This window comes from Lucilia cuprina, chromosome 5, assembly GCF_022045245.1.
Source record: "Lucilia cuprina isolate Lc7/37 chromosome 5, ASM2204524v1, whole genome shotgun sequence".
Taxonomy (NCBI): Eukaryota; Metazoa; Arthropoda; class Insecta; order Diptera; family Calliphoridae; genus Lucilia; species Lucilia cuprina.
The window spans coordinates 24,947,330-24,973,671 of NC_060953.1; the positions used below are offsets into that span (position 1 = coordinate 24,947,330).

The 26,342-nt window shown below is 32.1% G+C and overlaps 2 protein-coding genes across 10 annotated transcripts in view; both read left to right on the forward strand.

Annotated features, from left to right (window-relative positions):
* The window catches only part of LOC111684889, a 254,020-nt gene that overhangs the window by 134,883 nt on the left and 92,795 nt on the right, over positions 1-26,342 (forward strand). The window lies entirely within an intron of this gene.
* LOC124418464 (neuronal calcium sensor 2-like) lies at positions 9,017-9,289 on the forward strand. The gene has a single exon (XM_046951140.1). It carries the CDS (start codon positions 9,035-9,037, stop codon positions 9,197-9,199), a length of 165 nt encoding a protein of 54 aa, XP_046807096.1. The 5' UTR covers positions 9,017-9,034; the 3' UTR covers positions 9,200-9,289.

Consider the following 26,342-nt stretch of genomic DNA (forward strand, 5'->3'; position numbering starts at 1 on the left):
TCCTATAACCGCTTTTGGCCAGTTCGCCTAAAGTAAAGAGCCGTTCGGCTGTAAGCGCCGCCTCATATCTTAAATATGTTTCAATGGGTGGAATATCTAGCAACGTTTGCAGAGCCTTGGTTGAAGTAGTACACATGGCACCACTTATATCCAAGCAGCATGTACGCTGAACTCCATGTAGTAATTTGATATTGCACTTTTAGTCTAAAGCAGTCCACCAGATTATTGAAGCATAAGCTAGAATTGGTCTAATTACACTTTTATAAAGCCAATTTGTCATAATAGGACTAAGACCCTTATTTCATGCCTATAGTTTTCCTACATATCGGCCTACATATGTGCCTTGTTGATCCTATCCTCTATGTGGTGTCTCTATTTTAATTTTCGGTCGAGGATTACACCTAAGTACTTAACTTTGTCTGTCACTGGTATCTTCTTGTCCAGAAAGCAAGGTTCAGTATACGTAGACATTTTTGTCTTTCTTGTGAAAAGACAGATTTCCGTTTTTGCCGGGTTAACATTGAGGCCTCTCGGTTGAACCCAGCTCAAGGCCGTATTCAGAGCCTCTTCTACACAAGTAATTTGGATCCTTTCCCTTTAAAAGCATTACGACATCGTCTGCATAGCATACAGGTCTAAGTCCTTTCTCAGCTAGGGTCCTTAGGAGGCTATTAATCGTGGTAACCCAGAGTAAGGGTGACAAAATGCCACCCTGTGGTATACCGCGAAATTTATTTTTCCTTATAGTTATATCGTACATCTCGCAGCTTATCCATCTGTTCCTTAGCATGTGGTTGATCCAGTTACGTAGCACCCGGTCAACATAAAACTGGTTTAGGCATTGGATAAGGGTATCAGTGTGCACGTTATTGAAGACGCCTTCGATGTCAATGCATACCGCCAGTGTATACAGTTTGCTATCAAAGGATGCACCTATGTAGTGGACAACTTCGTTTAAAGCGGTTTCCACCAATCGTTCCTTTAAGCATGCTGCTTCAATTTTAGATCTTTGTCGGGTATACTGCTCTTCACCATACAGTTTTCCAAAGTTTTAAGTAGGAAGGACGTAAGACTTATCGGTCGATAAGACTTAGGTGTCGAATAGGTAGGTTTCCCTGGTTTTGGTATAAATATTACCCTTGCATCCTGCCATTTAATTGGGGTATATGTGAATTTCAAGCATGCAGTGAATTTTTGAGACAGATGTACTTAAACCAGTACCGCCTCCATCTGTAAGAGTGCCGGGAAAATGCCATCCGGCCCTGCAGCTTTATAGAGAGCGAAGCTCTTGATTGCCCCTTTATCCATATCAGATGTAATTACAATTTCCGTGTTAGCCTCCCCTTCCTCCAATATCGGTTCATCTATGTTATTCGATATACCGGGTGGTAAATGAGAGTCCATTAGGAGTTGTTACCTCCATATCTTCCAGCCTCCAGCCCGTATCATCGACCATAGATTCTGGTTGGACATGAGTTTTGGATAGGAATTTTTTATCTTCGATACGTTGTCTACTTGTTCACGAACAATATTTTTATATTCATCTAGTTTACTTCGATACTCATCCCAGTATACTGTGGTCTTTTTACGCCGTGCCCAGTTAAATAGTTTGCGAAGAGTCTTAGAGTCGTAGAAAACATGGAAATTTACGTGATTTAATCCAGAAACCTTGTTGCGAATCGTCCAAGGTTCCTGGATTAAAGCTATATGTATCTTACCTGTGTTGGTTTTAGGCATCAGAGCGTTGGTAGCTGTCTCGCTCCGATGGAGTTTTATTTGGATACCTCAATCATTGTCATCCATTTAAACTGTCTTCCAGCGAGCTAGTGATGTCACATCCCTGCTAGTTGGATTTGACTCCTCCGGGTAACCTGAAGTGGCTATTGATGCAGTGGGTGCCATTGATGACACTGCGGTGTCCTTATCAGGCATAGGAAGAGCAGACTTTTTAATCGACAATTTCCCAATTTCTTCTGGCGAGTGAGGGATTTCCTCCTCGCTTTTAGGATTTGACTCCTCAAAATTACCAGTACTTGCTAATGAAGCTTTGGGTACCGTATTAGGTGTTTTAGTGTCCTTATCGGGGCCGGTTTTGACATCCCTTTCAATTGGCACCTCCCCAATTTTGGAAAGGGCAGCTGCATTTTCTTTTTCTTCTCGCTTTTAGGATTTGACACCTTAACGTTATCAGTAGTTGCTACTGATGTTGTGGTCTTAGGTATTTTAGTGTCCTTTTCGAGGCTTGTTGTAACAGCCCTTCCAATCGACACCTTCCAAATTTTGAATATGACAGCTTTAGAGGCGAAGTAAGCCGTACCTTTATTCTTGGGAAGACTAGCCATAGATTTCTGGTCGATACCTATTACAAATAAAGTTCCCTCAGGTTCTTCCTTCCTGTAAAAGACGTACCATTTTTCCACGGCCAGCTCAGCATTAGCAAGTTTACTTCCCCATCCTTTTATGTAGGCTTTAGGAGCACCGGAAGCTCGCTCTTCTTTGCCAGTCCCAGCTTAGCGCCGTCCCAGGGAGGAGGGATACTTTTCACCAAGTTCTTTAGGGTGCTCACGCATTGGTGAGATGCCAACCTCATTAACATCACGCGCATTCTGAACTCGCAGCTCATGCTCTCTATTGGTTGATGCCCCTTTGAAGCGATTGCGTTGTCCACTATCTTATTGTTCACTAGATCTTCTACCTTACTCTGTTGGTCTATTGGAATTTTGCCTGTCGGATTACCGGCATCGTAAACTGCATAACAGAGATCCTCCCGGTGCCTACTGAGTGAAGTTCCTTTGAGTGAAGTATGGCTTGGCTTCGAATGTGTATTAGAAGACGGGGAGCTCTTTTTCTTCTTAGGTTTATTCTCAGTTGTCAACTCTTCGGGAGACCTGATCCTCTTTGCCTCAGATCTTGTGAGAGAGTCCGATTTTTCCTTTGGAGTGTCGTTGGATTGACTAACTATGATTTCCTGAAGCATCTTTTTCAGCTTCCTCCTCTGTGCTCCAAATAGTCTTTTCTTAGTAATAGGTGGTTTATCTATGCTATTACTCACCTGTTTCACCATATAATGGTGTTGTTGTTATCTTCTGAGGATTCAGAGTCGGAACCCTCACCTATATTTAAATTCTGAGGTAGCTTAGAAGTCTCTCCGAGAACATCCTTTCACCTCTTTTACCCCTATGTTTTTGCTAATGGCATGTAGTAGTGTTTTGCTCACGATTGCAGGATGACGACGACACGTGTCTCGCGAGTGGATCAACACTTGCCGCCGGTACTGGGTTATTTAGTCCCTGCACCGTAACTTTCATATTTTTATTTTTATTTTTCATGTTGTTTTTTTCTAGTTTTTGGGCCGCGGGTAATATAATATTCCCAGGTGATGGACAATCCAATGTTAAGGATGGATGATAAAATAGATGGATTAAGAGGAAGCAGCTTTTTCACTAGTCTAGAGTCTTTATCAAGTGGAATTTCAACTTCTCAAAAGGCTGTTTATAACTATGAATTTTCAAGAATGCCGTTTGGTTTAGTAAAAGCTCCGACAGTTTTCCCAAGGACTATCAATAAATTTTAGGGAATTTAGGATTTACAACTGATTTTATTTATATGGCTTTTAGTACTAGATTTAAAAAGTTTAATGGAAAATGGTGCAACATAAAATTAATTTTACAAAATTCAATACAATATTTAGGCTTTGAAATCAATGGCAATGGTGTGAAACCCGATAAAGAAAAAAATTGGTGCCGTTTTTCTTAAGTATATAACTGTTTTATATATAACTGTTTTAGTTTTTTCTACTCCTCCCTTTCTAATGGGAACAATGTGGAAATTATTTTTTCCAATTTTATCAATAAGTATTTGAAGTAGGTTCGCGAAGGAATAAAGGAGGTGGTTTCAATGATTTTTGGCTAGTATTAGAATTCATTATAATCTTCACTTAGGAGCGCATGACGATTTCTTTAACAAGGGATTGTCATTTATCTTTTGCTTTTTTAGGATATTTTCTACATTTTTGGGGCTTAAGTTTCTTTTATTTATATTAAAATATCTAAGCATACCTGGCGTATTGTTTTACCCTTCTTATTTACTGCTTTTGGGATAGCACCCTTTAATGTATCATTGTTGTTACTTACAGATACTGCACTATTTCGCCAGATTTGTTTACTTGTTTGTTTACAGTTTGTGTATGATTGATTGTTGGTGTTGTTTTAGGTGTGGGCATTGTTGTTGTTTTTATTTAAGAATTTAAAACTAATAAAGCATCAGTCAATATTTTATTAATTTAACTATTTTATTGATTATTTAAATAAATTTATTACGTATTCAATAATTTGATTTCTGGAGTGTATGAAATGTAAGCCTAAACTCAAAATAGGCAAAAAAAGGCAAACATTTAAATTTTGAAGATTTCAGAGTATCTTTGGAATATGGTCGCTTTGAGACCATCAGGGGCCAAATTGTACTTTTGAAGAATGCAAGAAAACATAAATATCTATAAAAGATAGCATTTTAAAAAGTCGTTAATCTATATTTAATTTCATTTTTTCGCTATCAAGAGCTTTTTGAAGCCCTAACGTAGCTTTTTAAAGCACACATATGGGCTAAAAAGTTGAAACTTATCATAGATATAGTAAAATACTTAGGTCAAATCCTAACGTAGCCGGATTTTTGATATTTTTGTCTATGGACGGTCAAATCCTAACGTAGCCGGATTTTTGATATTTTGGTCTGTGTGACGGTGATTAGGAGGAAAAATCACTTTTTGTTATCTTTTTTGACTACTCTGAGATTTTCGAAGCACACAGACGACAGTTTCTAATAAGTCTGGCGTTCTTTATAACTATAAATAAAGGGTCAGACGTTGGAAAAGGTTGGAATATATTTACCTAAGTCTGCCTTTAGTCATGGTCAATTGTATGTAGCATTTTCAAGAGTTAAGACCGTAAGTACTTTTTGTTATCTTTTTTGACTACTCTGAGATTTTCGAAGCACACAGACGACAGTTTCTAATAAGTCTGGCGTTCTTTATAACTATAAATAAAGGGTCAGAAGTTGGAAAAGGTTGGAATATATTTACCTAAGTCTGCCTTTAGTCATGGTCAATTGTATGTAGCATTTTCAAGAGTTAAGACCGTAAGTACAGTTTAGATGTATTATTAAAAAAAACAATATTAAAAAAAATTTAAATACTAAATTTTTGTACTATTTTGTACATTAATTAATAAGTTTAATTGCATTGTTTTTTCTAGTTATATAATTCGTCTATTAATTCGAAAATATTCTTTTGCTTATAGCATCAAACAGTAAGCCGCAAAAGAAATGCTTTCCAATAAACATTTGGAAAGCATTTCTTTTGCGGAATATGACTTAAGTCAATTATGGTCCGAAGTCTTTTGAACTAACAAAATATTAATTTAATTTTTTCCAATTCAATAGCTATTAGGGTGATCGAACCGAAAATGGTTGATATTTTGCAAATTCAGAAAAAAACCTATTTTAATTTGAAAAAAATTAACGTTTATATTTAAATTTGATTAATAAAACATGGCCCGAACTGCTTTTTAACAGTTTAATAGTTAAAAGTAACTTTAGATCTAGTCGTCTAATTTATAATGTATCTTTAATGTAAAAAATCTTTAATGTAAAAAATTGGAACACTTCTGTAAAACATATGTAACTAGGCACTCCAACACTTCCATAATATTTCAGCTATAAATTAATTATTGTAATAGGAATATAATCTTAAGATTGATAAAATTTTATCAAACCGTTAGTTATTCCAATCAATTTTACAAATAAAATTAATAATGGTAATAGACACAACATATCGTTATTTAATTATTCTTTTCGCGGCAGAGTTGTTCTCTGATCCATAGTGTGATCTCTTGTAAAATTTTAAATTAAATTAAAAGCTGCAATGATGAATCAAAATAAATGAAGTTAAATTAAATTCTCAATAAATTTTGTAATGACTCCTAAATCCGTAGGATGTATGAAAAAGGATATATTAAAAAAGTATTATTTTGACCTATGACCTCCAATATTTCAATTATATATGACATGATTTCTGATATTATTCACCACCATATTTATAACATTAATTTGATAGTCTGTGCTAATTTTTACTTTATTTGGCATTAAAACCTCCATTTACTAGACTATAAACGTGTTAAAATATATAAAAACCACTCATTTCCTATGGAAATTGCAAATGTAGCTAAATAAAAACTCATATAACTTCCAAACCCCTTGATATCCCATTTTAAAATTTTTACATAGCAATAACAACAATTTTGTCAATTTTTCATAAAAAAGTTATGAAAAACAAAATGTCCTTTTTTTAGGATATTCAATGATGAAGGACATTTTAAACTACATGGTCCTTGCGCCAGGAGTTCATACAATTTTAATGAAATGGCAAAAACGAGTAACCTGAGTAACGTGACCTGTCGAACGAAACATCATTTGTTAAAATCGGATAACTGGTTCCAAAGTTATTCAGTCATCAACATTTCTACAAAAATACCTGATGCCCCAGTTTAGAGACCCATTAAATATGAACCGAATGAGTTTTAAGTTATTTATACGCTATAGAAACCGCAATTAAGAGTAGAATGAATGTTAGCACAATATTGTGTGGCAACTTTTTTCAATTTGCAATAAGAATTTAAATTTGAACTTCGTTCAAATTGGTGAAATTATTTTCCGAAATACATGTGCGATTCCAATCTCTACCAGCGGCTACATTTAAGCCGGCTTAGCTTTTAAGCCGAAAGAAGTCACCGGCGGCGCGGCTTGAAAAATTTTAGCGCCGGTCAGCCGCCTCCGATTTGAGTCGCTTCGGCTGGTATCTCTGTATGTCGCCCTAATTGCCTTCTGGTTGTCAGTAAATATATTAAGCGCCGTGGGCGCCAGATGTATTATAATCCAATTTACGCATTCCGTTATTGCTCGTACTTCTGCCCTGAAGCTTGTGTTATGATTTGGTAAACGGTGGTATATTGCTTCTGGATCTTCAATATAGAACTCTAGCCCCACTTTATCCCCCAATTTAGAGCCATCCGTGTAACAACAGATTCCTACTGGTATTTGCTCTAATGTTCCGCTTGACCAATTCATTATATCTGGGATCAGCGTTTCAAAGTTTCCGACAATATTCGTCCAATATTAGTTCATCTACGTTATTCGATATACCGGGTAAGAAATAGGAGTACATTAGGAGGTTCATTGTCTCCTTCATATCCTCCAGCATCCTGCCCGTTTCATCGACCATTGATTCCGGTTGGACATGAGTTTTTGATAGGAATTATATATCTTCGATACGTCATTTACGTTGTCTACCTGTTCACAGAAAAGTTTCCAGGAGGCAGCTGTCCTCCAACGATTCAACCAAGGTACTTGTGAACATTTCTACTTTGGCGTCTATGTCCTCTTTATTTCAACATTGAGAAGTGTCCCACAGTGGGGCAGAATCGAAAAGTTTTGGAAATAACTCTGGCAATTCCAGGAACGGCGCTGTGGCGGCTCAAAGTAGGGTACCTACGACATGTAAAATTTTTAAACTCTTGCCATTATTTTTGTTTTTCATCCAAATACAAATTTTTTATAGTTTGGACATACTACTTATATCATATAATATCCGAGCTATAGGCATTTACAAATTTAGTAATACAAAATTTACCATACCTTGATCCGCCTTTTTTGAATATCGGTCGAAATTTTGGACCAAATGGACTCAATTTTTTCTTGTTAGTTAAACAGCATAATTTCCAATAATATACAAACAATTTCAGATCAATATCATTTACAGATCCAAAAATATACGTTTTTAAATTTAAAAATTCAAAAAATTTTAGATTTTTGCCGTTTTTTTTTTTGCCAAAAATTTGTCTTAACTCTTTTATTAATAAAATAAAATTTTATTTAAGAACATATAACAATTTTATAGTTTTCTAAAAGGTATCTTTACGCAGAACGCTTTGGCGTAAAAAAACTTGTCCTATTTTTTGAAAATGTTGCCACTGTGTCCTTCCGAATATGACCTATTTTTTATCAAAACTTCAACTTTGGGCGACATGTTCTAAAATCCCAAAGCTGGGATCAGAAAACTGAAAGCAGTTTTGGAAACCTCAATATGTTTTATATTAACTCCAAAAGTATTTTCCCAGCCCTGAAAGAAATGTGGACCCTATGGGCAAAAATGTAAAAATCCCATTTTTAGGATTTTCATTCCTATTTTTGGGAATTGCGGGATGCCCTTTGACCTTTTCATTTCTTATTTTCTTATTCGAAATGACAAATTTAACAAGCGTTGAAAATTTCATTGAGTTTTGTTCATAAATAAAGATTTTGTCTTATATTACATATTTGTTAAATTTCTAAAACTATGATTTATATCAAAATTTTAATAGGGTCGCAGAAAGCTACAACAATTTAGTCCATATTTATCCCTTAATATCATTTTTTAGTTAGATATGGAAATTATCGACCCTTTACAAAAAAATTTCAAGTCAATATCTCAATTACATTCAAAAATATGTTCATAAACCTGTGTCCGTTAATATCATCTTTTGCCATTAAAGTAGTGTTAACTCTTCGAAGCAACTCCTTGTCGATTCCAGTTATTTTTGAAGTAATTTAAAAATCACGAAAAAACCTTCTCGCTGTATTAACGTCATTTGTACTACCGCAGCTTGGAACTTCTTGGATTCTGCTTTTTTCCGCAGCTCTCAGTTCTTTCAATTCTTCATTATTTTTTGTTGATTCTCTGGCACACTTCTATATTTGAGGTCGTATGCTATGTGTAAAAAGTAATCCAAAAATCGTATTCTGGCATGAAGTGGTGAAATTCCGAAAGACAGGACTCTTCATTAATACTTCTGCTTTTGTTTATATTTGAGATATAAATCAAATTTTATATGGAAATTTTTTTAATAACCCTTTTATAAAATAAAATCTTTTTCAGGAATACATACAACCAATAAAACCTTTTAAACCGTAATATTTTTTATGTGTTTTTTAGGCTATTTACGATATGCTTGGAGCATGCTCATCAAATAGGCCCGCTGATTCTGCTGAGGAACGAGCGAAAAATATATTCTCTAAAATGGATGAGAATAACGATGGTCAATTAACACAGGAAGAATTTTTAAAAGGCTGCCTTCAAGATGAAGAATTGTCGAAAATGTTGGCGCCCTAAACTCTTATTCTCATTTATGTAAACAATATTTTTAAACTGAAACTTCTTAATAATAAGCTATGCACAATAAACATAACTATTTAAAAAACATGTATGCAAATTAAGGTTCTTTTCAGATAATTTTATTAAATTTAATAAATGTAATTAATAAATTTCTCTCTAGAGAGAAATTATTTTAATCAAAATATTGCGTAATAAAACAATTGCCGTAAATGCAACAAATTTCAGGTAACCTAAAAAATCTATCTTAGCATTCGCCCTATCGCCAATCATTATAATATTACAGATAAATCGATGAATTTTGTCAGATATATAATTGCTGGAACATGAATTCAATACAAATAAGAATTTAAAAATTATAAAACCCAGTTGCGGCGGAGCAATCGTGAGCAAAATACTACTACATAGGTGTGTACCTTGGACTCCGTGGTGGACAATGCGCCAAGAGTACAGCATGACATTGCGAAAAACCTAGAGGTGAAAGATAAGGATGTACTCGGGGAGAGTTCAAAGCTACCTCAGCCATTTAATATAGGTGAAGACCCTGACTTTAAATTCTCAGACGATAATAACAACATCTTTATATCAAATCCCAAAAAGGATAAAGTAGAGCAAATGGTGAAACAGGTGATTGATAGCATAGCTAAACAACCTTACTAAGAAAAGACTTTGTGGAAAACAGAAAGATGCTTCAGGAAATCATAGTTAGTCACGACACTCCAAAGAAAAAATGGGACTCCCCAAAATCTAATGTAAAGAGGATTAGGTCTCCCGAAGAGTTGATAACTGAGAATAAACCTAAGAAGAAAAAGTGCTCTTCTTAACAATGAGATAGTTTTCGTTTCAAAGGACAAACAACAATAGAGAGCGTGGGCTGCGAGTTCAGCATGGGTGTGATGTTGATAAGGTTGTCATCCCACCAATGTGTCATCGCCCTAAAGAACTAAGTGGAAAGTATCGCTCCTCTTTGCGACGGCGCTAAGCTTGACTGGCAAAGAAGAGCCAGCTTCCGTTGCTCATAAAGTCCATTCTCTAGATAAAAGGATGGGATTATTGAACATATACTGGAAAATTTTGGTGGTCAAAATGCTAAACTGGCCGTGGAAAAATGTAATAGGTATCGACCAGAACTCTATGGCTAGTCTTGCCAAGACTAAAGGTACGGTTTACTTTGCCTCTATATTGTCATATTCAAAATTAGGAAAATCAGTTACAACAACCCTCGAAAAAAAACTAAGACCACAGCATTAGTATCCACTACTGAAGATACTAAGGAATCAAATCCTTAAAACGAGGAAGTTGCCACTAACTCGCCAACAGAAATTGCAACTGCCCTTTCCAAAATTGGGAAGGCTCCGATTGAAATAGCATTCCAGAATTGGAAAGGTGTCGATTAAAAAGACTGCCGTCAATAGAATCCGCTAATAGCCACTTCCGGCAACCCGGAGGTTTCAAATCAAACTAGCGAGGAGGTTATCACAAACTCCCTGAAAGCGTTTGAGGTTATTCAAAAAACTTCCATCGGAGCGGGACGTCCTCCATGCTCTGATGGCTAAGATTAACACAGGTAAGATACGTATAGATTTTATTTATGTAGGAACTTTGGACAAGGTTTCTAAATAAAATCACGTAAATTTTCAACATTACGCTGATGCAGGGTTTCGACCGAGAACATGTATTTTATGTCGCAAGGACTTATGGCCATGGATATTTTGACACACCACATAAAATACAACAAATATTATTATATAAAATATTTTTCATTAAATCTTGTTTTTTATTTAGTTTATATTTATGTAATATTATTAAATATGAAATTTTTTAATATATACAAAAAATACCATAGTGTGCTGAACGTTATGACAATTTTTAAAAGTATCAAAATGTCCATTGATATTGTGTCACTTCTAAAACAGAACATTGGACAATTTAAAAAAATAGAGGAAACTCTTATACCGAAAAGAATTGCTCCTAAATTTCTTGTATTTTGCATTTTGGATTCCTTTCAAATGTGATTTGAATAACCGGCCTTCGGTAGGGCGCTTCGGCTTCGGTAAATTAAGCTCTTGGAAATTAAAATGGACTAATGAAGTTTGACCCCGTTTAGGCCCGTTTTTCATTTTATATTTTGGGGTCATTTGCCCGCAGCGCCCATTACTGGCTCGAATATGAGAGTACAGCTGTGAAATGCTACATAAAAAAAGATTTGTGCGAGACAAAAGTTCTCTATCTCATTCGGTTCCTTTCAGAAAATGACTTTAACACTTATTACTAGTTTAAAACTGAGAGTACAGCGATGAAATTCGACATAAACAAGTTTCGTATAAACCAAAAACTCCCTACTGAACTTTATAAGATAACTTTAATTTTAAAATTTAATTGCTTGTTTTATAGAATTAAATTCTCAACAAGTTAGAGTGCTATATTCAGCTGAGCCAAGTCTTAAATACCATCCACCAGCTACTTTTATATTAAAACTTTTTTATTAATTGATCAAATATTTGTGGAAATAAGTTTTCTCATGCAAAATCTGCAAGATTTATTAAACATTAAGAGCGGGGTTTTGAGTTGTCAATCAAATGCCAATTAATAATCAGATTAGTTAATCTATAAATAAATTGATTCTGATGTTAATCCCCTTTGATGTTTTTCAGTACAAGATTAAACTTCGTAGTGTTGCCATAGAAAACAGTAGAAAACGTCACTATTTGTTATCAAAACACTGCAAGTTTTAATAAAAAGAAGAAGACAATTGTAAATGTAATATGAAAATTAGTGAAAACTTAGATTTGAAACAAAAAAATATATTGTGAAATCCCTATAATTTATACTTATCGATAAATCAATCACTTTAATGTTTATTTTAGTAAAAATTGTATTATTAGTTTTTGCATCTGCTGTTTACACTTTTGCATTACTTGCTCAAGTTTAAACCACCTCCATTGAGCGCTTAAACTAGCAAACAAAATTAACTAATTGAGTATTAAAAAACAACTTTAGAGGATTCATTTTCATTTAATCCCTAATTCTTCATCTAAAGATTGACCCTAAAAACGCCATTTTCTGTTATATTTTTTTGCGCCCTAAGATATGCTTTAGCGATATTTATTAATTTGCATGTATGTGAGCAAGATTTAAGAAAATTCAAAATATATACAGTTAATCTCAAAAAAAAGTATACAGAAATACTGGCAATTGGTTTTATTTAAAAAATATTTTTTCAAAAATCAAAAAAGTAACACATTTATTTATTAAAAACAATTATAATCATTATTATTCACTACTTTTTTCCGGTTTATTTTGGTTACTTGAGTTCTTATTTAAGGTGTAGTTAAATAGGTGCAAAATTTACGTCACAAAAGTAAGTATACACATAATTTCAATATGTATTTGGCTTAATTATATTAACAAAATTCATGAAAATTTTACCTGTTTGAATGTAATTATTTTATAATAAAATATTCTGTACACTATAACATGGAAAAATTCACTTTTTGTTCCTTAAAATTGAAATTTTTGGTAATTGATCTGAATATCATTTATTTTGAAAAACATCTGACTATTTAAACACCCGGAGTTTTGGATCGGGTATTCAATAATATCCCTCGTTTGTTCATTATGATGCGTTGGAAGACGATATTTTAACTTATAAATTAATTGTTTCTTTACAATAATTACAATCCATTGCGAAACATTGCCGTTTTTAACATAGTATTTGCACTAGTATCCATTAATTAAAACAAGTCTTTAGGTTCCAATCATCCATTACACACTCCTAAAGGTACTTTCAGACTACAATACTGAATATTAACACACTTCAAATTAAAAATATTATGAAAATAATTCGGATTTTCAAAAAATCAATCCGAAAAATACATTTGACGTTTACACTATAATATTTTAAGTATTTCTTATCCAATTTATTTTACACTTTTTGTTTGTTTTTTATTGTATTTATAAAATACATACCTAAAGCGTGTGAAAATAAAAAGTTTTTTAATTGTTTTAAAAAAATTATGAATACCGACAGTATGCCAAAAAAATCAGTAATATTTTTGAAAATCAAATTACAAACTATTTTAAGACTAGTAAATTATAAATATTTTTGATAAGTATTAATACTCGGTATTGTAGTCTGAAAATACCTTAAATATTGGTAGTATTTAAGGTATTTTCAGACTTCAATACCGATGGTATGAATACGAATTGAACAATTTTGAACACGGATACATCTTAATTTGTTGCTAGAACAAATAAAATGTCCGATCCATAAAACATGGTTATTGTATCGAGTATATCAAGATATGATTGGTAGCATTATTGTATACATTGGAAATCGGAGTATTTGGAAAACCTGTTAAAATTAAAGAAAATATATAGAAATATCCAAATTTTAAAGTTTATGTTGCAAGTCTTAAGAAATCGGAGTTAAATCTCGGGTTTTTATGAACGTACTGTGTTCAAAATGGCCAAATCCATTCATATAACATTAATTTCGAAATAACAACTATTTTCAAATGCTAAAAATTCTATTTCCAATGTATCATTTGGAGGGTTCAATGACCACCAGATCCAAAATCCGGGGTCTACAGTGAGCCAATCGCCCCAAATTTCACGATTTCGGTACTAAAAGTAGATTTTTTCCAAGTTATTGTGTAAAAAATATTTTAAAAATTAATTAGATTAATTAGTGTCCTACCGAACGTTCGGGTACGGGTTCGGAGTTCGGTAAATAGTGAGGTTCGGCCAATGTTCGGTGTTGTGCGAAATTTTGACCGAACACCGTACGCCGAACTTTTTATAAAATGTTTATTTATCATATGTTTACATCATCAAAAAGTTTTAAAAATGCTGAAAAATTTTTTATAGAAGTCATCACCTGGCTGTACAATAAATTTCCGATTTCATAGGTACAAAACACCTTTTCAGCTGAAAAATGAACAGTTATTTTTTCGGCTTATTTGAAAAACAATTAACCAAAAAGTGATTAAAAAGCTAAGAAAAGTGAAACATTTAATTCAAATTATCTAGTTTCGACTATAAATATTTGATCTTATTTGTAAAATTGAAATTTTCTAGGTCCTTATTTTTAAACGATCTAGACATGTCAGTCTCTTAAAAGAACGATAGGACCTAAACTATTGTTGCAGATTGATTGGTATTCAAAATAATCAAAATCGGTTTACATTTTAACATGGCCTTCATATAAATTTCGCTTTAGAAAATGACTAACGTTTATAACAGGCTTAAAAATACTAGTATTTTTATGAAATTATACTTAAATATTTTTATGAACCAAAATTTCATATAAATCGATACACATTTAAAACGAAATTTTTATCACCTTGGATCATAATATGATAATATATAACAATATCATGATAATTATAAAAATATCATGATAAAATATTTTGACTGCATTTAATCATAATATGATATTTTAAAATTGTTACAATAACGATAATATGTATATACTACAATCATAATTTTAACCACAGCCATGTTTTTCTCTGCGTGCTTTACAGAGAATTATATCATTGTCAATGAATCGTTTAAAAAACCAATAATAAAGCTATTAAGATATATGCATTTCACAAAAATAGTTTGTTATTAGAAATTTATCACTCTCTGGGATTCGGAATTAGTTGCTAATTAGAGACCCTTTTTAAATTTTTTTCGGATGTTCATATTTTGGTTTGAAATGTTATAAATTTATTACTTTTTAATCATAAATTCGTTTTTCATTTAAGAAAAAAGTTCGGTGTTACCGAACTTTCAAATTTACTGAAGTTCGGTGTTCGGTACCAAACGAAATTTTGAGTTCGGTCGGACTCTAATATTAATACAAGTAAAACTTTCATAAATTTTGTTAATATAATGAAACCAAATATATACTGAAATGATCTGTGTACTTACTTTTGTGACGTAAATTTTGCACCTTTTTAACTTTAGCTTAAATGAGAACTCAAAGAACCAAATATGAGGAAAAAAGTAGTGAATAATAATTATCATAATTGTTTTTAATAAATAAATGTGTTACTTTCTTGTTTTTTGAAAAAAATAATATGTTTTTTTTTTAAATAAAACCAATCATCAGTATTTCTCAGGGTCTAGTATGGGAAATATGACCAATTATAAACCGATCGTAAAAGATTCTTTAAGTAACATATCTGTACATAAAATATATACTCTATTTTTAGTGATTTTAAGGAGGGAACCTTGAATGAGACCTATGATCAAATATGGACCGATCGTAAAAAAAATTAAATTAATATTTCTGTATTCATGTATTCATGCCAAATAGCAAAAAAATTTAATAGTAACATTTCTATATACAAGAGCAATACTTGTATCAAATTTTGTACACTGAAAAAAATTCATGCCTAATATATACGAAAAATGTCGTACATTGTACGACTCGTTCGTTGTTTCGCACCACGAAATTCTTTCGTACTATATACGAAATTGTACGAAATATTTTAGTATAATGCAAAATATCCTTGAAAAAATTAATTCACATAAATTGAAAAAAGTGAATTTTGGATAAATATGGTAAAATTTGCGAAATATTAATTTATTTAAACATTTTTGTTCATTTTAAAATATATTTTTTTTTAATTTTAGTTCAAAATTATTCTCCACACGAATTTGCAATTTTTTTATGACAATAAATCGTGAATAAAATTATACTTTTTCTTAAATCTTATAAAAATGTTGTAGTTTTATTTAATCATAATATAATTAATATCATTATGTTTAATTTCACAAAAATTTAAGAAAAAAATATTACGAAAGGTTTTCGTACTTTCGTAAAAATAGAAAAGGGGTTTATTACATAATATTTCGTATTATACACGAAATTTTTGTAAGTATTACGAAAATAGAAGTTACGAAATTTTTTTCGTAAAGTTGAGCATGAATTATTTTCAGTGTACGGATATCTTTAAACGCAAATAACTCATTACTAAGAGTTATTTGCGTTTAAGTTATTTTTGTATTAAAAATTACAAAAATTCTTATATTTTCGGAGTTTTAAATTTTAATTTATATCTTTTCTCGATGTGAACCGATTTCATGATGATTTTAATAGAATTATATCGCGCAGTTTTCGTAAAAATTACATCAGAATGTGTAAAAATGCTAATTTTTTCGGAGTTGTTTTAAATTTTAATTTATAACTTTTATCGATATGAACCGATTTTGCTCATTTTCAATACCTAACTGCTTAGGACAATTGTGAATATTCTCGGTGAATTTGACTAACTTCCTTCGCTTAGTTTTAACGTGAGCGTGTTTTAGGCAGACAGACGGACATAACTAAATTGACTCAGAATTTGATAAGGACTCAGAATATATATACTTTGTTGGGTCTCTGTAATGTAATAAACCATATGTAATAATAAATATATAAAATGTATGTATTTGAAACATCCCGTATTATAATTGTTATAAGTATCGTTAAAAGTTACTTTAAGGTTCATACTTGTGTTGACACAAGAACATAAACCTGTTTTACTTGATAACGGTACCTAAATTCTTTTCTTAAAATATTTTGTAACAAGTAGTTTTAGAAGCAAAATGTAAATTAGATTTCATTAAAGAAAGTACTTGTGAAGAATACACAACATATTTGGCGACGAGTAGTGTGGAACCGACTCACTTATATTAAAAACAAGCACGTGTTTAAGATCACATTGTGAATACAAAAATGTCCCTCATTGGTTCTATTGAACAATTTTCATTCGGAGAAGATTTTGGTGAATATTTAGAGCGTGTCGAGCAGTTGTTCCTTACAAATTATGTAGACGAAAAAAGTGCCTTTATTTTTAACTTTGGTTGGCCCTGAAACTTATAAAAAAATTAAATCAGTTTTATTGCCGGAAAAACCAACGAGCAAAACCTTTAAGGATATTGTTAAGATAATTTTGCCACATTTTAGTCCGGAGAAAAATATAATTGCCGAACGTTTCAAATTTTACAATTGTTCCCAAAAGCCTGATGAACCGGTCAGCGAGTATATTAAAAATCTGAAGTTATTGTCAGCTCGATGTGAGTTCGAGACATTTCTATATGAAGCATTGCGGGATCGTTTAGTTTGTGGGGTAAGCAGCAGTCAGTTGCAGACAAAATTGTTATCAACACCATCGTTGTGTTGTAAATTAGCACAGTCGTTTGAATTGGTGAATAAAGAAGAAAAAGTTATGCAGACTAAAGTTAATAAAATAGTCATCATTGCCAAAAATATAAAAAATTTGATTGTCAGAAATATTCATCTAAACATGCTAATGACAGATGTGGATTTGTTTCTCGTGTGGCAAAAAGGGCCACTCAGCAAAGGCGTGTTTCTCAAAAAAAAAAGGTGAACAATAAACCCGAAAGTACCATGGAAAAAATAACCAGGTGAATGAATTGGAGTTTAAGCTAGGATCGTTGAATTGGAGAAATAGAGCAGAAGCACCATTGTTGAAAAGTTTTGTGGTAAACGGTAGAAGGTAGGAAATGGAGCGGAGCCGTCGTGTCCGTTATCTCTAAAATAGATCATGAATTTTATTTTAGTAATTTAAACTCAAAAGTTATTAAGTCTCCCCCATTACAAGTTTTAACAGGTTTTATAGTTGGGGTTTTTGGAGAAATATTAGTGACGGTTAATGATAAAAATTGATTGAAATTTGTGATGGTATTATCTAAACGACAATTTACCCCACTGATGGGTCGAAATTGGATAGATGTTTTTGGTAAGTCAAGTGATATATTATCGGTAAAAACATCTGCTAGACTAGTACGATGAAAGAATTGGTATTATATAGTCGGTAATTGGGCAGCGCACATTGTTTGCGTCATAAAAATATTCTAATGTAAGAATATGTGGAAATTTTAAAATAACAATAAACCCCTTAATAGAAAGGGATGTCTATCCATTAGCGTTAATTTATGATATTCTCACAAGTTTGAGGGGTAAGACGTGATTTTGTATACTTGATTTGAGTAGAGCTTACCTGCAGTTATCTGTTAATAAGTCTAGTCGCGAGTTTTTTTTACCATAAACGCCCATATGGGACTGTCTGAGTTTTGTCGGCTACCATTTGGTGTATCAACTACCTATGATATACTAGTGACCGGTAATAGCGAAAAAGATTGTAAATCTAAATTATACAAAGTTATTAGTAGGCTGAAAGAATACAAGGTACAAATAAATTGGAGTAAATGTAAGCTTTTGGTGAATACAATTGAGTATTTGGGTCACACCATTACCCCTGTAGGAATAAACCCTTCAAATTCTAAAATGGAATATATTATACGGGCCCCTGAACCAAATAATATCGAACAACTTCAAAGTTTTTAGGGTTTGGTTAAATATTATTCAAAATGTTTGCCTAATAGTTCTATCGTGTTAGCACTTTTGGAATGATGAGTGTACCGTTGCTTTTCAAAACTGCAAAAAGTTATTTTGTAATAATAACTTATTAGTTCATTTTGATCCAAATAAGCCAATAGTAATTGCGTGTGATGCGTCTCCATATGGTGTTGGTGCTATTCTTAGTGTGGTAGTAGATGGTTAAGAGAGACCGTGCTATATGGTTTCATCAACTTTAAGTAAGGCTGAGAAAAATTATTCTCACATTCACAGAGAAGCCTTAGCGGTGGTTCTTGCAATTCGCAAATTTCATAAATTCGTTTTTGTTTTGGTTATTCGTTCACAGTATATACCGACCACCAACCTCTTAAAAAACTTCTTGGTGATCAAAAGGCTTTGGCTAATATAGTATATGTACGATCTCATAGATGGATCTTATTTTTGTCGAACTATAATTGTAAAATAAAATATCGCCCTGGTTCAAAACAAAAAATGTTGATGCTTTATCACGTCTTCTTCAAGAAGGTGAAACTAATAAAACAATTTCAATATAATTTTTTTTAACTTTGAGAATAAAGCACCAATTTCAGTAGTGGATATTGTAAAATATTCAGAAAAAGATCCAATAATTCGGACGCTTATGGAATTTGTTGAGAAAAATAGTTGGCCAAAAGAGGCAAAAACAGACTTTTTATTAATACCATATAAGAATATAAAAATTTCCTTAGAGGTCAAGGAAAAGTGTCTCTTTTATGCAGACCGTTTAATTATACCCACAATTTTAAGGGATACATTTCTATATTTATTACACGAAACACATGTAGGCGTCGTCCATATGAAGTTGTTAGCTCGTGCTTCCATTTGGTGGCCTTTAATCGATAAAAATATTGAGGCGTGTGTCCATCGTGTCAGAAAACCTAAAATAAGACTAAAGATTGCCCAAATTTTACGTGACTTCGTATCCATTTGAACGTATTCATGTGGATTTGTTTCAATTTTTAATATATTTAAAATCAAATGGAATAAGTCAGTTGTTTAGTCCTGCTTATCATCCTCCCAGTAATGGTTTGGCAGAAAGAGGTGTTCAAACGGTTAAACGTAATTTGAAGTCGTATTTTCTGTCCAACAAGATTAAAAAACAATCTATCCAAAACGTCGTATTAAATTTTTTATTTAAATATCGCAACACTCCATCCAATGTCAGAGGTATTTGTCCAAGTGAATTCGCTTTACCGTATAAACCAATAACATTGTTATCACATATTGAGTTAAAAAATAAGGATGCAAATATAAAATTAACACCTCAAATTACAAAAAACAAAAAATCAAAGAAAAAAATAGTTTTCAAAAAACAAAAGAAGTTTTGAACTTCAATTTAAAGATTGGTGAAAAAAAATGTATTTGAATCCTGAGCAAAATAGTGACGCAAAATGGGTCAAAGGAATCATTTGCAAAAAAATTTGTGAAACTCTATATTAAATTGAAGTTAATAAGCGAAGAAGAGTAGCACACAGAAACCAATTAAAAAGACTTCAAAAAGATATAATATTATCTCCGAAAAATTCGGTACTCTGTCATGAGAGTAGTGAAGACGAATTTTTTGATGCTCAAAATATGGAAGTCAAAGATAATATTGTTGAAGAAGAATTACCGTTAAAAGATATATTGAGAAAAAAAGAACATATAAACTATAAATTGTAAATTAAAAAAAAACATATGTATCATTATACTTATATATACATAACTTTATATATAATACTAATCCATAACTCAAAATCTAAGAAGGGGAAGAAGTGAAATGTAATAAACCATATGTTAAAATAATAATATAAAATATATTTTTTTGAAACATCCTGTATTATAATTTTTATAAGTATAGTTAAAAGTTACTTTAAGGTTCATACTTGTATTGACACAAGAAATTCTTTTCTTAAAATATTTTGTAACAAGTAGTTTAAGAACCAAAATGTAAATTGGATTTCATTAAATAATGTACTTGTGAAGAATACACAATAGTCTCAAACGAATATTTCTTTGTGTTACTCACGGAATGACAAACTTACCCAGGAAAAACTTACATTGAAAAGTAATGAGTTAAAAAGCTAATAAAACCTCTTTGAACTACTTCTTTATTAGCAATTTGAGTCATTATTTTAACACGGTGATGTCATTGGAGGCAAGTACTTCTACGCTCGCTTACAAATAGGGAGTTAAAGAAGTACTTGCAATTTGTCTTACAAAACAGTTGTTGAGTAAGTTGTTTTATTTTTAATAATAAAAAGAGCCAGCTAGAATACGAACCAGGGACTTCGGTTTGTCAGTCAAATGTTCTACTCACTGCACCAATGCTTAGCTATTTTATTGCGCGTCAAATAATGGTTTTCACATACAAAACTAATTTTGTTTTCTTTTTTGTGAAACACAATTTCTAACACGCAATTGAATAAAATGTGCCAACAAAATTACAAAGCCGAAAATAAAGTACTTCTATATCAGATTAGAAGAAAGTCATTACTAGAGTACTTCTAAGTAATGCTGACGGGAAGTAGTAGTCATTGAAAAGTAAGTGGTTAGGGAAGTACTACCCATTACCGAGTTTTTGCTGGGTATATATACCCTCATCATCACTGATGGTGGTGGAGGGTATAAAAATAGTGTGATTTCATTTTAAGGGTTATTTTTTGTTTTTGGGACTTATATCGTGGGAGTGATTTTGAATACGTATACTGTTCCTTGACACTGAGTTGTTAAGTCAATATAATTGCATATGCAAAATATTTGTAATTACCATGAAAACACCCTGCCGAAATAGATTGTTTCCTTATAAATAAACTTTGAATATATTAATCGATGCTTTTGTTGTTATAGAAAGAAATTAATTTATTTGTTGAAGGGGGTAGGATCAATTATTGATCAATCCTCACAAAATTTTATGGAAACATTTTGGTTCGTACAAATTTTTTAAATGTTTTCAGGGGGTGTTGGCAAAAACAATTTTAAAGCAGTTAAAATCGATACTCCTTCACTGCTTTATAGAAATATGTAATTTTGCATTGAAACCCGAAATACATGGCATCATCAATCAATTTTAAGCGATTAATCGCTCGAATAATAACAATTTGCCCAATGTCAAATAACCAATAAACCGAATAATTTATATCAATTAAACGATTAAGAAAACTTATAATTTAACGTATTTTTATAATAAATGTTCTTCTTTTATGAATTTTTTAACTATAATGAAGGATATTTATTTGATTATTTTTATAATAATACTTTAGAAATTTTCTGAGAATCTGTTCTGATTGACTTACAACAATCCATTTCTGAAAAAAATAAATATTGGAAATAATATTATCTAAATATATGAGCCCATCACAAAATTCCATTTCGATCGAAAGTGGAATTATCTTTCCTAATTTTCTTCAAAAAAGGAAAATTAATTTTTTCAGAATAAAATCATTTTTTCTTTTTAAAAACAAAATATATTTTTTTCAATTTCTATGCTGTGAGCGTAAGATTAATTTACAAATAAAATGTTGTACATAAATTGTGTCTTCTATAGAACTTGTTAATGTCAAATTTCATCGTAATACTCGTATTTTTAAATAAGGAAAGCAAGAATTTTAAAATAAACACGTGAGAGTGTTATATTCGGTTTATATACCCACCAGCAAAACGTCTACACCGTAAAACGAATGCTTCCCTATAAACATCAGGGTGATATTTGAAATATTGCTTAAGTCAATTATGGACTGAGCTCTTTTGAAAATTAGTGTTTTAAAACAAAATATTTTTCGTAAATTTTTAAACCGTGGGCGTATGAGTAATTTTCTAAAGAGGACCTTCATATGCGTCAATTATGAGCCGATACTCATGAAATTGTGTACAACAATTTAATTTTGTATACAAATTGTTGATGTCAAATTTCATCACAATACTCGTATTTTAAAAAAGGAAAACTCGTATTTTAATAACCAAAACTCTTTTCTGAAGGGAACCTTTTATAAGGGCTAGGGTCAGTTATAGATCAGTTCTTATTAAATTCGGAATGAAGAATTATGTTCCTAAGTATAAACTTTCTTATGTCGATTTTCTGAATTTTATTCATCAAATTTTCTACGGAGGATCTTATTGAGGGGTATGGTGAATTACTAACACATTTTGCATGAAATTCGGTAGCAAATTTCATAACTCATGTTTTTAAGGCAGTAATGATCGTTTAAGTAATTTTCTGTAGGGGACGTATATGGGCGGTACGGTAAATTATGGACCGATCCACATACAATTTAACAAAGACCTTTTGGCTCGCATGGAACTTATGTATACCGAATTTTATTACTATGTTTAGTATTTTTAAGCTAGTAATGAGCATTAAAGTCATTTTTGAAGGGCACCTTATATGGTTCATATTAAAATTGTTTACCTTGTATATCATCGCTGTACTCGTATTTTTATGGCAGTAATTAGCGTTTAAGTAGTTTTCTGACACTTTCCACATGAAATTCATGAGGACTATTCTTATAAAAGTTTCTTATGTTTTATGTCATAACTGTATTTCCTAACTTGTCTGTTTAAGCCAGAGATGATCGTTTAAGTAAGGAGTGAGATCGAAAAATTCTTAACATACATATATGTTTATAAAAAAGAAACCACTAAACTTACAGCTTTATTTTTTTTTATTTGATTCAAATTATTATTACAATTTACAAAACAAAATATTTTTATAGTTTTAATCACTAGTGGTGAAATTTTGAACCCTTTTCGGAAACCCTTCCATTAACGTTTTTATAGTGCTTTCTGTCACTTTGCTCGAACATGTAGTCCATCTCCGTTTAAAATCTACCACACTTTTGGACACCTTTTTTGTACTTTTCAATTCTCTTTTAACAAGAGCCCAATATCTCTCCACTGGCCTTAGCTCCGGGCAGTTTGGAGGATTTGCCTCTCTTGGTACAAATACCACATTATTGTTCTTGTACCACTCAAGGGCTTGTTTACCATAGTGACAGGATGCCAAGTCAGGCCAAAAATAAGTGGACACATTATGAAGTCTTATGAATGGAAGCAGCCTTTTTTGTAAACATTCCTTGATGTAAATTTCGGTATTTATAGAGCCCGTTGTAACAAATGATTGGCTTCTTTTGCCGCAACTGCATATTGCTTGCCATACCAAGAACTTTCTGGGAAATTTTGTCTGCTTTTGGGTCCTAAACTTTTCTTCAACATTCCCTCGAGCATCAGCAACATAAAACTTTTGACCTGGAAGTTGCGAAAAATCTGCCAGAACATACGTTTCGTCATCCATTATGCAGCAAGAATATTTTTTTTATAAAACTTGACTTCAATTTCCGTGCTCTGTTTTTGGCCTCTAAATTTTTAGCAGCGTTCCTGTCAGGAACTTTTTGAGCCTTGTATGTTTTTAAACCTGCATTAGCTTTAACTTTTCGTACCAAATAGTCCGAGCACTAAGTTAACCGAGCTGCTTTCCTACCGGATGTGTTGGGAGCTCTTTTGAAAATGCGTTCTATTTTTTTGGCTTTAGAAACATCATGTGGACCATTCCTTCTACCTGAACCAGGTTTTCTATCAACTGACAAGTTCTCCCGGTACTGTTTAATAACATTGGAAACAGTTTGACGGCAGACCTTTGTATGCTTGGCCAACTTTTTGTAAGACCAAGTTGGGTTTAGTTGAAAATATTTAATAATTTCAGTACGCACTTTTTTCTGGTCACTCATTTTAATCAGATTAACAAAAAATTAATATAATTGATATTACACATAATAACTGACATGTTTTTCAAAGGTAACTTGATCAAAAAAAAAAATCAAATAATACTTTGGTTGAAAAATATAATGAAAAACGTGTGTTAAGAATTTTTCGATCTCACTCCTTAATATTCTAAAGGGGACCTTATAAGGTAGAGGTAGGTTCAATTATATACCGATCCTCACTAAATTTGGTAGAAAATTTTGGCTCGTATAAAACTGATGAGTGTCTAATTTCATCGGTTTACTTGAATTTATAAGCCAGTAATGAGCGTTAAAGTCATTATCTAAAGGGGATTTTGATGGGTGTTAAGTCAATCATATGCTTATTCTCATAAAGCCCAGTAAAGGGAATTTCACTCATTAGAATTTCATCGTTATACTCCTACTATTATGGTAGTAATGAGCATTAAAGTAAAAGCTGTATTTTAGGGGTCCACTAGGGACTATCCGAAAACATGGACCTATATTGCCCATTTTCGATGCCAAACAAACCTTACCTATATAGAATAATAATGTAAAATTTCAATTGTTCAATCTTGCTCCTCCCGTGTAGTCCCTATCGCGATTTCAACACACCCAGAATATTTATACTTTTGTGGGTCTATGACCAATATTTTAATGTGTTACAAACGGAATGACTAAAACAATATACCCCATTTTTTGATGGTGGGTAAAAAAACATAATTAAAAAATTTAAATATTCAATTTACAGAAGTTACCATAGGAAAACTGGGGAAAATGAGCAATCTTTCAGATAGCTTACAAGATGAAAATATCATGTGCAAGATGAAAATATCATGTGCGCGAAGAGAGATATTAGAGGTTAAATGTTACAAAAATTAGTTTTTGTCGAATATCTTGCTTAATAAGCTTAAACACTGTGGTTTTCATTATAATTATAAACAAATTAAAGTATGTTTTCTATATTAGAATAGAAATACAAACCTGCGGATACGGTTGCGTTTTCTGCTTCCCAGAGAAAATGTAAATTAAATAGAGTGCGGCTACGGTTGCGGATTTTGTAGCCATTTTATTGTTTTTTGTTTTTGTCTTTCATAGTTTATTTATTCACCACATGGTTTTTGTTCATTAAAAGTGTGAATTGCATGGCAACTCTAAATGTAAATGAGAGAAAATCCGTAAACAAATTAAAATAAATTTTAATTTGGTAAAAAATACCCGTCTCCGCAGCCGCAATATTGTATTTTTATACCCTACACCACTTTAGTGGGGAGGGTATATTGGGTTTGTGCTGATGTTTGTAACATACAAAAATATTCGTCCTATACCCACCTTAAAGTATACCAATCGGCTTGAAAATGATTCTTTCTGAGTCGATTAAGCTATGTCCGTCCGTCCTTCTGGCTGGCTGGCTGTCCATGTAAACCTTGTGCGCAAGGTACGGGTCGCAATTTTCAAGATAATTGGATGAAATTTGGCACACACGCTTTTTTTGGCGTGAAGTCTATTGAAAATGGTTAAAATCGGTCCACTAGGTCCTTTTGGCTTATAATTAACTTAAATGATCCATTATGTTAACAAAAGTCGACAAAACTTAGTTTTATAGAACTTTAAATGACTCTACCGATTTTTGTAATGATCGGGCTTCATTTGACCCTATCCCCCATACAAACTCCCCTTCAGAAAATGACTTAAAGGTCAAAATTCACTTACAAACACTAATAACATTTTTAAATTCTACATAAATAATATTGAAGAAGACTTAACTCCCCCTACCAACATTTTTAAGGATAGGGCCATATATTGCCCTACTCCCCTTTAGGCCCTCTTAAAAAATCTCTTTTTTGCCAAAAAAAAGTAAAAATATTCCGAAATAAAGTTAAAAAAAACAAACCAAATGCTTAATTTTTTTAAATAATCCCCATTTTTAACATACATACTGGTGTAGGGTATCATTAGTTGGCTACGCCCGACTATACATTCATACTTGTTACCCTTAGAGCTAGTTGAAGTCGTAGTGTGATTTCAATGAAATTTGGTGAAAATGTATTCC

Bases quoted from the DNA above. Each gene is read 5' to 3' on its own strand.
- LOC124418464 (XM_046951140.1), top strand. From the start codon at position 9,035: ATGCTTGGAGCATGCTCATCAAATAGGCCCGCTGATTCTGCTGAGGAA.